General features: G+C 52.2%; 1 protein-coding gene across 2 annotated transcripts in view; it reads left to right on the top strand.

Moving 5' to 3' along the window:
• The window catches only part of GRIP2 (glutamate receptor interacting protein 2), a 54,447-nt gene that overhangs the window by 13,501 nt on the left and 25,791 nt on the right, over positions 1 to 15,155 (top strand). For both annotated transcript variants that reach the window (XM_029918829.1, XM_029918828.1), the window contains exons 2-4: positions 13,184 to 13,264; positions 13,530 to 13,665; positions 14,565 to 14,710. In XM_029918829.1, coding sequence (XP_029774689.1) covers positions 13,184 to 13,264; positions 13,530 to 13,665; positions 14,565 to 14,710 — 363 coding nt within the window. The remainder of the gene's footprint in view (positions 1 to 13,183; positions 13,265 to 13,529; positions 13,666 to 14,564; positions 14,711 to 15,155) is intronic.

The raw sequence follows: 15,155 nt of genomic DNA, 5'->3' as shown, positions 1-15,155 counted from the left end.
TAGGACCTGGGGGGCTGTGTAGAACCACATCCCAGAGCCAGCCACACGGTGGCTGTGTCCCCTTTAAGCAGAGAGCCGCCCGCTGAGGTGGGTGGACTCAGTGCCCAGCCAGTGGGAGCTGTGAGCCTCCCCTCCCACAGCCCCTCCCCAGGGAGGGGGAGGGAGGGCCAAGCGGCGTGGCTCCCGAGGGAGTTGGTGGGCAGCTGAGGAGACAATAGCAGACATGCTGTGTGGGCTCAGCCGGGAGACCCCCGGAGAGGCGGGTGAGTGATGGGGACCTATAGGCAGAGTGATGGGGCTGGACCCTCTGCACCCTCTGGAACTGCTGCCCAGAGAAGACCCTGGGATGGCCACTCCCTGGAGACCAAGAGCCTGGAGAGAGTGCGGGGCTGGGACACCTGGGAGGAGCGGGCTGCTGTCCTGCAGTGGGGAACTGAGGCCACTGGGCTGTCCCCTGTCCCCGCACAGTGGGGACAGCTGGCAGGGCTGGAGTTCCAGAGGGCAGCTCTTGGCCCCCAGAGGTGCCCTGGAGAGGCATGTCCTGCCTCCACATGGGCATCAGTGGGTGGGAGTGAGCTCCCTGGCCAGAGATGTGAGAGCAAAGGCTGAGCTGAGGGTGAGGTTGAGGGAGCTCCTATAGCAGGCAGGAGGCTGCACCTCATGGCCGGGGGGTGGGGGGAGCCCTTGTCCAGGGTCTAGTCAGGGAGCGGGGGCTCTGGGAATGCAGTGGGACAGGTATCACACAACTGCTGCGTTCCTCAGTGGGCCCAGGACGGGCACCGTGGGAGGGGCTCTGGAGCAGACACGGTTGCTCCTGCCGGCTAGCCAGCTGGCCACCTGTCTCCCCAGCCTTCTCCTGCCGGGCTGCCTTCCTCCCCCTACTCCTGCAATAACCCCAACCTGAGCTTACCAAGAGCCGGGATCCAGTCATCCTTCGCTCGGTGCCCTGGGACTATGCCTGTCAATCCCTCCCCACACTGAACACACTCTTGATGGAACCTCCTTGAAACTGTTCTGAGGGTGGGGGCTGCGGTCCTAATGGACCGATGAAGGAACAGGCTCAGAGGGGCGGTGGCCCGGCCAGGGCCCCACAGCTGTGTGCAATGGGCAAGCCAGGATAACTTTTATAGCACAGCGGTGAACTTAGGCTCCCACCCCCTGCCAATGGCAAGGGGGCAGGGACAGGGTCACCCCCAGGCCCCCAGATAATAGCACAAATAATGTAGCTAACCACTGTGGAGATCTTACTCTGTGCCAGGCTTGTGCTAAGCTCTTTCTCTGCATTTTCTCACTTACTTTTCACAATACTGTGAGTTTAGTACTTTTTTTCTCTCCATTTTAAGCTAGGGAAACTGAGGCATGGAGGTGTTAAGTGACTTGTCCAAGGCTACACAGCCAGAGGTAGCAAAGCTGGGATGTGACCCCATGTGGTCTTCCCTGGCTCCCTTCCGGTGACTACACTGTAAATGCCTTCCTGGCCTGGGTATATCTGTCCTCCTGACCTGAGGCCCAGGTGAGTGTGGTGGTCTTCCTGTGGTCAGAGCCACAAGGGCAGCAGTGCCCTGGATCTCCCCTGGAGGAAGGTATCTTCCCTTACCTCATGGGCCTCAGGGGCCTGTGGCCTCCACCTGGGCTCAGGCCTCAGCATTGCCTGCCTGGACCTTTGCCCCAGTTTCTTCCTTGGCCTTCTACCTCCACCCCACTTTGCTAACCTGCCCTGGGAGGGAGCTAGCTAAAACTCAAATCTGATCACAGCTCCTTATCTTGGCATTCAAGGCCCCTTTTATCTTCCTGGCTTTTTCTCCCTCTGTTGACTTATTGGACTCCCATCCTCACCACTGCAACCCCCACCGTAGTCTTCTCCCCAGGCCATGGAACCTCATGACTACACCTGCCAGAGATGATGTCAGCATTAAGGCCTTTTTTTTTTTTTCTAAGAAAAATCCAAAGATGGAGCTTAGGCACAGTGGGATCCAGGTGCTCAGTTAACATCATTAGGATCCTGGGTCTCTGCTTTGGTTTAGGCAAGCTTCATTTCCAGGCAGACTCTCTCCTCTCCTTGAGGTGCCCAGAGGACCCCCAACCTTTGAGCTTAAGGTCACCTAGGTCAGTCATCCCTAAGGAAAGAGAACCTGTTTCCGATAGTTCCAGCAAACATCCTGGGGCCAGCTCTGTGGGCCCGGCCTGGATCACATGCTCACCCTTGAACAATTGCTAGGCCTCTGACTGGCTTGCCAGGCCTGGACATGTGGCCTCTCCAGGAGCAGGGGAGAGCAGGAGAGCCAACAGGCAGCCCCTCCTGCATGTTTCGCAGGGAAGGCTGAGGCTGTAAGAAGTCAGGCCGTTTGCAGAGCTCCTCGGTGAGAGCCAGGCTTGGGGTCACCGTGTGTGGTATGCACTGCCCAGTGCCCTTTCTCTGCCCCCGACGGACTCCGGCCTGCACCTGCCCCGGGAGTCCTGTTGGCCACCCACTACCCCTAAGCCCTTGCGGAAAGGGATGTGACCAGGCCTGGGTACACTGGAGGCCTGAATGAAGATTTTAGCAGGAAGCCCCACCCCCACCCTTCCCAGTGTTCACACCCCTCCGACTCCTGACCACAAAGTGGTCTTTGTTCTCAGGGCCTGCTGGGCCTCAATGAGCCCTGGCTGCCCCACCAGGGCCTGGGAAGCCTCAGGCAGGGTAGCATGCACGTTGTGGAGTGGGGAGGGTAGTTCTGCTGTGGTCTGGCTGCCCACTCCTCTGAGGGGCCCTCACCGTGACTGCCTGGGCCTCGGCAGGCTCACCTTCTCCCTGGGGCAGCCCCAGGCCCTCCAGCACGGCAGCCACAGTGCGGAGCCAGGGAGCCCTGGATTTGCACCCTGCCTCTTCCTGGTTCTGTGACTTTGAACAACTCATTCCACCTCTTTGATTCCCATTCTTCTACTCCATAAGTGGGATCTGAATTGCAGATTGTTTACTGAGCACTTACTGTACGCCATGCTTTCCTTGCTGGACACAGCACCCAACAACCCAGCCCTCTGGCGTGGACATCCTAGTGCGCAGAGGGAGAGAGTAAATGAGATAGGGAGATGAGATCACTAAGTTTTTAAAAAGTGAGGTCTGTTAGATGCTGTTGAGTGCATGAAGAAAGATACAGAGTATGGGAGGTGTGTGTGGGTGGGGGTTGTGCAGGGTAAATTCAAACAGGCTGATCAGGGAAGACCTTCCCCAGAGGGTGACATTTCCACAAGTTCCTGAAGGAGGTGAGGGTGGGAGTTTTGTGGATGTCTGGGAAAGTACGTTCTGGGCAGAGGGAATAGTCAATGCAAAGGCCATGGGGTGGGCACGAGTCTGGTGGAACAGTGTCTGGTGTATGGAACAGAGTCTGGTGTGTGGAGCAGCGTCTAATGTGTGGAACAGTGTCTGGTGTGTGAAACAGCATCTGGAGTGTAGACCAGCAAGAAGACCCAGGACCTGGAGTGGAGGGAGTTGGCGGAGGGGGGAGTATCATGTGGCAGTCAGAGAGGCCGAGGGACTGTCACTTGTGGCCAGAACGTTTGCTTTTACTCTCCACAGAGTGATTTTTGAGTGTTTCCTGCTCTAAACAACCACTGTCAGGAAATAAAACGGTTCCATTGGTGACTCAGTGTGAAGGTCGTGCTCCTCAATATTGCTGGTTTCAGGGTAAGGCAGGAGAGCCTGGACCCAGAAGGCAGAGGACCAAGGCCTGACTTGAGCTTGCACATGATGTCGGGGCCACCACGGCCCATGGCCACGGCAGGGATGGCAGCCCGAGTGTGGCTTCAGGGTCCAGTGCCGGGGGTTCTGTAGCCCTCACAGAGGGGACATTGTGGGGCTAACTCGGGGCTCCCTGGAAGCTGGTGCTGGCTTCTCAGGTGCTGCTCCTTTGGGATCTCTCAGCCTTGGGTTTATAGGGAGAATGCAGAGCCAAGGGTTGAGGATGTGGCCTGCTGGGAGGCCAGAAAGACCGGGACTCCAGTCCTTCCTCTGCAGCTCACCAGCTGAGTGACCTCTCTGGGCCTCTGTCTCCTCACCTGTAAAATGGGGCCTCTCTCTCGATGCTCTCCAGAGAGTTTATCGGGCTGGTGCATGTAAAGTGTGGGCCTAGTACTCCTTTTGTGCATTCTTTTTATTCAGTCCTTGGCAGCAAGTGAGTCGGGCATCTACTTTTAAAATCTGTTGGCATATTTCTGGTTTCCCTTAACAATGTGCATTGAACAGACTGGAAGTCATCCTTTGGGCAATTTGATCTTGCCATGCTTCTCCTCTGTGGGAGGCTGGCCTCTGCAGACACTCGTCCTCTCTGGGGCCTGGGGTCAGCCTGTGACTGCTGCACCTCCCTTCAGCAGTCTGCACTGGTCCAGCCCGTGATGGCTGGAGGGGCATCCTTCTGTGAGTAGAGCCCAAAGGAGCTGGGGTTGCTGCCTGGAGCTGAATGGCCTCAGGGCCTCAGGCATTACCCGTGAGTCTTCCCAAGACTGTCATGCAGTGGGAGGAGGAGGCTGGAGGGGGCCATGGCCATGCCACTAGGAGCTGTGTAACCCTGGGCAGTTCGCTTAACCTCTCTGTGCCTTGTTTTCCTCATCTTTAACATGGGACGATCATGGCACCCACCACATAGGATTATCATGAGGATAAAGTGGTGATAATTTTTTAAAGTTTATTTATTTACTTTGAGAGAGGGAGAGAGAGAGAGCGCGTGCACGCATGCACGCACACGAGCGAGCAGGGGAGGGGCAAAAAAGAGAGCGGGAGAGAATCCCAAGCAGACTCTGCTGTCAACACAGAGCCTGATGCGGGACTCAAACTCACGAACCGTGAGATCATGAGCTAAGCTGAAAGCCGAGGGTAGGATGCTTAACCCACTGAGCCCTACCCAGGTGTCCCTAAAGTGGTAATCATTTTAAAGTTCATAGAACATGGCTTGGGTTCAAATATGACTCTGCTTCTTACCATTGGAAGTCAGTTAACCTCTCTGTGCCTCAGTTTCGCCCTCTGTAAAACAGGAATAATGATCGTACCATCTCAGATGGTAGTGAGGATTAAATGAGATAATGCTTATAAAGTGCGTAGCAGAACACCCAGCACTTAATCAAAAGGAGTTGTTATCATTATTAATCTATGAAAACTTTTCTAACAAGGTCAGGAATGGGGGCAGAGAAAGAACCCCCGTATTGCATGGCCTCTGTATCCCACACTCTCATTGATATCTCATCCCAACCCATAAGGCAGGTCCTCGAACTCCTGTGGCGCAGAATAGAAGCCCAAGGCTCAGAGAGGAGTGGCTTACCTCAGATCTCTAGCCAGTGGGAAGCAAGGCTTAGAACCAGGATCTGAAGTTGGCCTAACTCTGAAATCCGTTCTTCCTTTTCCACCGGACCAGCAATGCCTGCAGAGGTGGGGACAGAGCAGCCGGGACTGGTGGATTCCCTGGTGACCTGCTGGAGCAGTGAGTGGCTACTGCCCCAGGCCAGCAATGGGCCACTGGGTACTGTACTTGACTGCAATCAAGGTTAGACCCAGGGGAAAGTGGGGCCCCCCTTCTCATCAGTGTGGGGCTGGGCTGGCCCTGTTGGGGGCTGGCTGTCACACAGTCACTCCCTGTTCCCCCCAGATTGAGCCTCTGAGCATTTGTTTTCTCAGTGGCCCCCCTCACACACTGAACCCTCCCTCCTGGAGACCCACAGAACCAGCCGCAGTGGTCTGAGTCTGCAACCCTGCCCGCCCATGCCCCTTTCTTGCTTAGGCGGGATCCTGGCACTGGCTGCCAGGCCAGGGGCAGACTGCCTTTTCCCTTTGTCAAAGCTCAATAGCTCCCCGGGGTCCCAGAGAGATGGGGATAATGAAGGCAAATTAGCAAAGCTTTCAAGAGACAAAAAATAAAAAAGAAACCTACCCACCCGCCCCTGGCTGCCTCCTGTGGGGCTGGGGACCAGGTGTACAGGCTGTGCTGGGCGCTCGTGTTGCTCCCTTCTGCTCCCGACCGGGCAGCCCTCATCTGCCGGGACAGGCTGGCTTCACTGCGGAAATGCATTTCCCTCTGAAGCGAGTTCTTACAGGACGGATTGACTGAAGGCAAAAGCTCATAATTGCCCATTGCTGGAAGGAGGAGACAGGAAAAAAGAAACACGCGGATAAAAATATCTCTGTTTTTATGCACGTTTCCAGCTGAAAATTGGTGGGAAAGATGTTTTTGAAAAGCCTTCATCTCTAAGCATGTAATTACCAAGTCTCAGAACAAAAAAAGAAAAAAAAAAAGAGCAGGGAAGAGTGAAAATGTTCTGCTAAGGAGGAGGACCAGGGTCTGAACCCCCATAGAATTTTCTATAAATAATTCCCTGAAATTTTCAAGCCTGGCTTGGCTAGAGCCAGCAGTGGGGAGATACACCCCCATTTTATGGATGGAGAAATAGAGACTCGAGTCATGCAGCCAACTAAAAATTCCAGCCCTGCCTTGGTTCTTGGTTTGAGTGCTGCCTCAGTTTCCTCATACCCCAGGATGCTCATGAATGTGGGGGCACTGTGGCTGGACAGGCATCAGCAAACATTGTAGCATTTCTCACAGGTGCCTTCCTGAATATGGTAGGGGGCCTTGGATATCTAGGAGCCTCATAATCTACCAGCTGGCTGTCCCAAGTCTCCAAGAGAGATCCTCCAGGCCCCACACGTAGAAAGCACCCCACTCTCCTAGAGGAGAGCCTCTCAAGTGCCCATTTATTGCCCACTGACTCTTGGCACACAGTGGTAGGGATTTCAGTTTGCAGCACACCTGGCAGCCGGGAAAAGAGATGGCTCACAGCGTGAGCCCAAAGCCAGCAACAATTCTAGAAAGGAGGGAATCGGGGTCAGCAAGTGTTGATACAGGTGGCCCCGAGTCCTCTGGCCCAAGGGATGGGTCATTCATTGTAGGCCAGTTTGGCTCCGTATAGTTGAGTGGAGCAAGATCTGAATATTGGGGTGTGCAGAGAGAAGTGAGGCCGCGTGGAAGACACATGTGGAGAACGCCACAGACACACCCCAGGACATAGGTTTTCTCGTTCAGGCCAACATCCTGCAGCCTCTGCTTCCACGTCCCCATTTGGGGATCCCACCATTCCTCACTTGAGTTTCTATATACTTTGTTTTTAATATCAGGGCTCAAAACGCCACCATAAAACCACTGTTGTTTCCTGCTCCATTCTTTGGGATCCTACTGCATTGAATTTGGTGAACTTGACCCTCTGCTTTTCTAGTCCTTTCCTTAAGAGATAATCTCTCCCCTCCCTTGGATCAAACCTGGAGCTAGCAAGTGAATCTCCAGTCCTCCCAGGGCAGCCCAGGAGAGAGGGATTTTCTAGTAACAGAATCTCATTTGCGGGAGATCAGACGAATTTTAATTCCGGAATTGCCCACATGAAATGCCAGAGATGTTCACTGTCACTGAGTTGATAGAAACCAGTCTTTTTAATTTTATTAGCTCTGAAACATCTTGTTGAATCTAAATGAAGTGCAAATTAAGGAGCTGTTACGGGAGGCATTACACTTAATGATGTTTTGCCTCGTTGGTGTGGGCTGGTATGAACAGGGGGCCTGGGTGATGAGGTGGGGGGGCCAGCGAGCAAAGCTGCTGGGGGCCCAACTCCAGGGGCCCAGGAAATAGTTTTGGGCATAACTGCTGTCTGATTTGTTATTTGCCACCTTCTGGCAAGCAAAGGGAGCCTAGCTTTGGTCTGGAAAAGCAGAGCACTGGGGGAGCTGGGTGGTTTCTCAGTGGCTAGAGCTGCAGGTGGTGAAGGGTCTCACCTTCCTGAGGTTCTGGCTGTGCTCTGACCCTGACCTCATGCTAACCTGACCCAGTCCCAGCCTGAGCCCCACTCTGACTCTAGAGCAGTGATTCTCACTGGGGGGGGGGGGTTGGGGGAGCATTCTTGTCCCCTTTGGGGACATTTGGCAATGTCTGGAGTCTTCTTTTGTTGTCATGAGTAGGGGTGGGGTGTTATTGGTATCTAGTGGTTAGAGGGCGGGGATGCTGCTAAACATGGTGCAGAAGGGAACCCCCCACCATGTGGAATTATCCAGCGGAAACAATGTCAATAGTGCAGAGGTTGAGAAACCTGCTGTGGTTTGACAGATTCTAACTGAGCACTGACCTTGACCCAACCTCACTCCACCCTCCCCCCACCCCACCCCCCGCTGAACCCTGATTTGAAAAGTACCGCGCTGGAATGGGATACAGGGCTTCTGCCCCTTGCAGCTGCTAATTCCCTCCATTCTGCTTCCTGTGCCTCTGTGGAGGAGGGAGAAGGGAAGATGGGTGCTGAGTTAGGTCTTGCAGTGGCTGGAGGCTCAGGGAAGAGGAGTGGCCTTGGGCCAGCCGATCTGTGCTCAGGCCAGGCTGAACCCTTACTGCGGAGGTTGGGGGGCAGGTGTGTGTGTGTGCAGGCTCATGTGAGGCCTGAGGGAGCGTGGAGACCCATGGGACATGTCTGGTGCTGGGAGGGGTGGACCCTGAGTCACCGCGGGAGAGCCTGCCTGCCTGAGGGTTTGCCAGTTGTCTTTGCCCATCCCAGTCTGATGCTGAGGAAGGACCTGGAGAAGGAGTGGGGAAAAAATTACCTGGTCAAGGCAGCCTGGAATGTGGGGTGACATGGGCAAGGGCCCTGGGTCAGGTCCTGGCTCTTTGCAGAAGCTTCCTTGGCCAAAGACTTTGCCCCTCTGAGTCTCAGGGTTTCTCATCTGTCAAGTACATCTACCTCCTCCCAGGGCCACCGTAAGAAGTGAATGAGATGTAGGGGATCATTTGGATGGTTGGTGCCTGATGCGTGAGCCCCCTTCCCCTCTCCTGTCAGAGCATAGAGAAGAGTGTCTAAGACCAGAGGGCGCTGCTGGGAGCTGGGGACTCTGGGTATTATCACAGAGCAGGGAACCTGAAAGCTTCCAGCTTCGAACTCCTTTGAGATGCACAAACTCCTAGGAAGTGAAGAGGGTGTGGTGGAGAGGAGACCAGTCCTGTCCATGCTGCGCTGGACGTCTGGCCAGTGCAAAAAGGCAAATAAGATAAAAAGCATGAAATTTAGAAAGTGAGAAGTAAAACTCATTTTTCCCAGATGACAGAAAAACCCACAGAATTTACAGATAAACTATTAGAGCTAATACAGGAATTTTAAAGGTCAGTATCTAAAATCAACTCTGTTATTCTGTATCAGGCACAAATGATTAGAAATTTAAATGTGAACAACAATCCGATTTACAATAGCATTAAAACACTTCAAGTATCTAGGAATATATTTAATGAAAGAGGTACATGGCCTTTCCCCGTGGGAGTACACAATATTTTGGGCAGAGATTAAAGAAGACAAAAATAAAAAATAGACCATGCTCACTGATTGGAAGGCCTGATATTGTAAAGGTGTCAACTGTCTACAAACTGATCTGTAAATTCAGCACATTTCTAATCAAAAAATGAAGAGAAAATTGAAAACCAGCAGGATGCGTGTAGGCTGATAGGCTTCCTTATTGGGGTAGCAGCAGGAATGAAAGTGTTTGCTGGTCTGGTACCCAAGGCTTGGGTTTTAATAGCGTAAGGATATAGAAGATGATGCCTCTATACCTTGCCTAGTTGTAGCTCACACCCTAGCATAAGGCCAGGACCTTTATAAAGATAAACCCTCAGTGAAAGTGGGGACTTGGAAAATACCCACCACCTACCAAGGAGATAGCATGTCTGTCTCAGCTGGGTCTTGAGATTTGGGTTTCCAAGATGTACCTGTTGTGTCTGTTGAAGGTTGTAAATTACACGACTTCCCTGTCCTAGAATCCTTGAGCCAATGTTTCTATAAATAATGCCTTGGCAGGCTGTGAGGGGAAGGAATTGCAAATTCTCTCTGAGCCCTGGAGGGACCAACCCTCCCCCAGGCTGAATCAGATTCCCACAGACCAAGCCCTATGAGAGATGAGCTCACTATTCAACAATCACCAAACATACAAGGAAGTAGTTCACCGTGAGGGAGAGTCTTCAGGCACCCCAGACAGCAGAAACATTTTTCAGGCATCTGAGATAATGGAAAATTGAGTAATAGATGAACACTGAAAGATTTAAAATGATTAGAGACCTGTAAGGTGCGATAGATAAGGAAATAAAAATATATGACAAGAATATAGGCAAAAGAACCGAACACAGCTTTCCAAAACCAACATTGTACTCATTGAATTGGTAAATTTTGAATATGGAGTGGATTTTAATTAGTAATTTAGGAATTAAGGACTTAAAAAAATTTTTTACATTTATTTATTTTTGAGAGACAGAGCATGAACAGGGGAGGAGCAGAGAGAGAAGGAGACACAGAACCAGAAGCAGGCTCCAGGCTCTAAGCTAGCTGTTTGCACAGAGCCTGACGCGGGGCTCAAACCACGAACTGTGAGATCATGACCTGAGCAAAAGTCAGACGCTCAACCAACTGAGCCACCCAGGCGCCCCAGGAATTAAGGAATTTTTTAAGAAAAACATTTGTTTATTTGGGGCAGAGCACAAGTGGGGGAGGGATACAGAGAGGGAGACAGAGGACCCAAACAGTCTCTTTGCTGACAGCAGTGAGCCTGATGTGGGGCTTGAACTCACGAACTGCAAGATTAGGACCTGAGCTGAAGTTGGACACTCAACCAACTGAGCCACCCTGATGCCCCAGGAATTATTTTAATGTTGTAAGGTGTGATGACTTTTTTTTTTAATGCATACTGAAATATTTAAAGGTATAATTTCATCATGTCTGGGGTTTGTTTTAAAATATTTCAACATAGATAAAAATACGTGGAATAAATATGACAAAGTGTTAATAATTGTTAAAACTAGATGTTGGGGAAAGATGATTCATGCTACCAGTGGTTCTCAAATTTCAGTGTGACAGAGTTGCCTTTGCAAAACACAAATTATTACATCTAACAAAGGAATCCAGACTATATAAAAATTTGGTAACAAGAAAACAAACAATCCAGTTTAAAAATGAACAGAAGGTTTGCATAGATATTTCGCCAATGAAAATATATATGGATGGCAAATAAGGAAAAGCATACTACCACATCATAGTCATTAGGGAAGTGTGTGTTAAACTACCATAAGAAAGGCTGCTGGCTCAGTCAGGAAGAGCATGTGACTCTTGATCTCAGGGTTGTTAGTTTGAACACCCTGTTGGGTATAGAATTTACGTAAAAATAAAGTCTTAAAAAACACAGTAAGAAACCTCTACATATCTGTTAGAATGACTAAAATTAAAACAAACAAACAAACAAAAACCAAACCTAGCTGATAGTGCCAAATACTGGTGAGAATGTGGGGTGACCATATCCCTCTTACATTACTGGTGGACCCTCAAACTAGTGCAGCCACTCTGAAAAACAGTTTGGCATTTTCAAATCATTAACCTCATCCTTACCATATGACCAGAATCCCATTTCTGGGTTCTTACCCAAGTGGAACAGAAAGTTATGTTCAAACAAAAATCTGTATGCACATATTTATTATGGTTCCCTGTGAAATTGCCCCAAACTGGGAAGAGTGAAATTTAGTTCAGCAGGTGAATGGCTAAGCAAACAGGTACATCCCTGCAGTGAAGCACTGGTCAGCAATAAAGAGGAACAAGTTGGGGCGCCTGGGGGGCTCAGTCAGTTAAGCATCCAACTTCGGCTCAGGTCATGATCTCATGGTTTGTGAGTTTGAGCCCCACGTCGGGCTCTGTGCTGACAGCTCGGAGCCTGGAGCCTACTTCAGATGCTGTGCCTCCCTCTCTCTCTGCCCCTCCCCTGCTTGCACTCTGTCTGTCTGCCTGTCTCTCTCGCTCAAAAATAAACTTTAAAAATTTTTTTTAAATAAAAAGAGGAACAAACAACTGATCCATGCTAAAACAGAAGTGAATCCAAAATGATTATGCTAAATAAAAGAAAGTAGACTTACAGCCCACATACTTTATGATTCTATTTATATGGAATTCTAGGGAAGCCAAAATTATATATAGAGAAAACAGATCACTGGTAGTTGGGGGCTGATGGTCAGGCAGGAACCACTTACAAAAGGGCAGCAAGGGAGAATTTTGGGGGCTGGAAATATTCTAAATCTTGGTTGTGGTGGTCAGGACACATTTCTCAAAACCTCGAGACATGCACACCACAAAGAATTTTAATGTCCATAAAATTCTTAGAATAGATGAAAATATAAGTTAGGGTAATCATGTACACATGCAGATTGCTGGATCCCCATCCTCAAAGTTTCTGCCTTACTACATCCTCGGTGGGGCCCGAGATTCTGCATTTCTGGCAAGTTCCCCAGGGGTGCCGGTACTGCCAGTCTGGGGACCATGCTTTGAGAACCTCCGCGTTGGACTAATTCTGTTTTTGTTATGTTTGAAGTCTGTGAGAAACTTCTTAAAGCATAAAAAAGGCAAAACGGTATTACTGTAGATGAGACACATCCCAGAGAGAAGCAGAACTAGGAAATGTGGTAGAGGACTGATGGGTCATGCGAGATGAAATGGCAAGTCCCAAAGAATATCACTAAGCGTGTCGTAAGGGACGGGAAGGAAACAACACTCGAGGAAATAGCAGGAGAGTGTTTCCTAGAACGAAAGCTAGAGGAGACAGACTGCTCTCTGGCTGCCCAGCGGGTCTGAGAACATGAGCGGTGAACGGTCGGTGCAGTCCTCAGGACGAGCACTGGGTGGGTCCATTCACCGCGGGCCTGGCTTGTGGGCAGCCCCGTCTCACATGTGCGGCAGGGCCTTCGTGGGAGAGAGTTGCCATTCCTGGTGCTTGTGCAGGCACAGCCCCCGGGGGGGTGTTCTAACCCGATGGCATGGGTCCCCGGCTGTGGCACTGTAGGCCTGAGCTGTCCCGTGTGGGGCCTCAACTTCTCTATCTGTCCAGTGGAATAACACTGCCCACAGTTGTGCATGGAGACGGTTACCCACAGGATGGCCGTGAAGCTCCCAGTCTCTAGTGGGCGTTCAGAAGAAGGCTATTTCTGCCCAAGAGCAGAGATGGAGCCTCCTTTAGGAGGAGAAGCCAGGAGGACCCCTCCCTCTCACTGAGTCGGAGCTGGTGGCAGGAAGGAGCCCCTTTCACAGGTCACACCCATGAGGCAGACAAGTCCCAAGGCAGAAAGGTTTCTCCTGCGTGGAAGTGGTGCTCAGAGCCTTTTCTCTTTCTTGCCGGCAGACGATGGACCTTACTCCAAAGGAGGCAAGGATGCAGGAGGGACCGACGTGGCCCTGGCATGCCGCAGACAGAGCATTCCGGGTAATGAGCCTCTCTTCTCCTTCCCCTTTCTCTGTCCTGGAGGCACAGATGGCTCAGATTGGGGGTCAGCCCATAACTTGCTCTGCAACCTTCAACCAGTCATGTAACTTCTCTGATCCTCTTTGTGTAGAAAGGCGATGATCCTACCCAGCCTTTTGCAGCCAGGTGCCCTGTTTACCAAGTGTGTCCATCTCACACGTATCGGAATTGGGGCCTTGAATCATACCACACTGCCCGCTTCCCTCCCCCCCACATCTGTTGACAGAGGAGTTCCGAGGGGTCACCGTGGTGGAGTTGACCAAGAAGGAAGGCAGCACGCTGGGCCTGACCATCTCCGGCGGCACCGACAAGGACGGGAAGCCCAGGGTCTCCAACCTGAGACCAGGGGGGCTCGCGGCCAGGTGAGGAGTGGGCTCGGAGGAGGGGCAGCAGGAAGGGAGCAGGGGCCAGCGGGAAATGAACTGGGGCCGTTGGCAGAGCAGTCAGGTGGTTGTTTCCAGGAGCGCCCAAGTGCTTCTCAGAGGAAAGCCTCTGGTGGTGGTGGCTGTAGCCCCAGACTCTGCTCTCCCCCTTTACACTAGGGGCTGACTCTGGACAGCATCTCCCTCTTGCCAGGCCCTCCAGGCTTTCACACATGCAGTTAACTTCCCAGGAGGCCTGTCCCCACCGGCAGACTCCTGCTCACCCGTCCGCACTGCCCCTGGGAGACGCCCAGTACCCTAGGCCCAGGCAGCTGCTGTGCTCTACTCACACGGCCCTGTGGCCAGATCTGGACACACTGCTCTGGATTTTCCTGTCGTCTGATCTAGGTAGCTCCCTTGGATCTCAACTTGGATCTCAAGTTCCGTCAGCCCGGGGGTTAGCCGCTCCACTGGGGCCTCGCGGGGCCTCACACGGGGCAGGCGCCGCTGAGTGTCCAGTTGAACAGGACAGAAGAGTGGTGGTGAGGAGCTGGGGTGAGCTCTAGGTGGTGAGGAGCTGGGGTGAGCTCTAGGAAATCCTAAAGGAGGAGATGATCCAGCCACTCCATAGGCCTCTCGGGGTCTGGTCAGGGCCTTAACTCTGACGGCAGCAGGAGGAAAAGCAGGAGGGCCGGCCTTAGAGGAAATGCCAGGACTGGCTGTCAGATAGGTCTAGGTTGGGAACCCGCGCTCGTGACCCTGGACGATGTCGGGCCTCTCTGAGCCACAGCTTCCCCATCTTTGAAACGGGGATGGAGAGATCATAAGGATTCAGCAGAAGAGCGGGTGTGAATGCCTGCGCCTGTCCCCATGCATGCGCTCTGGCCTCCTTGTCCCAGGAGTGATCTGTTGAACGTGGGCGACTACATTCGGTCAGTGAATGGCATCCACCTGACCAGGCTCCGCCACGATGAGATCATCACCCTGCTCAAGAACGTGGGCGAGCGCGTGGTGCTGGAGGTGGAGTATGAGCTGCCCCCGCCCGGTGGGTGCCCTTGGACGGGGAACTCTCTCCACTGCCTTAGTTGTGGGTAGACACAGCTCCCTCCCTGCCAGCACCTGGGAGGTGGGGAGCGGCTGGGTGGGTGGGCCCTGAAGACAGGACTTCATCTGCGCCTGCAGGAAGGTGCAGGACCCTGCTTATAACCTTATACCTGTGGTCATGTTTTATGTTTAGCGTCCAGATGCTTTTGCTTTAAGGGGGGCAGGTTCGGGGAATGGGGGCTGAAAAGTTATTCCCTGCCCTCCTGCTGTCTTCACACTCCCGCTTGCACTGAGTACAGTAGGCCAGGGTTTAGCCTGGCTCTGAATTTTGAAAGTTGGTCTAAAGTCTCAAGAGGTGAATGACTGGAATTCAACCCTGGCTCGAGCCCACAGCCATGATGGGCAGGCCTCTCTCTAAGTAGGGGATGAAGTGGGAATTAGGGTGA

Source organism: Suricata suricatta, chromosome 12 (assembly GCF_006229205.1).
Source record: "Suricata suricatta isolate VVHF042 chromosome 12, meerkat_22Aug2017_6uvM2_HiC, whole genome shotgun sequence".
Classification (NCBI taxonomy): domain Eukaryota; kingdom Metazoa; phylum Chordata; class Mammalia; order Carnivora; family Herpestidae; genus Suricata; species Suricata suricatta.
The sequence above is the reverse complement of the archived record's forward strand: the minus strand, read 5'-3'. Positions and strand labels throughout refer to the sequence as shown.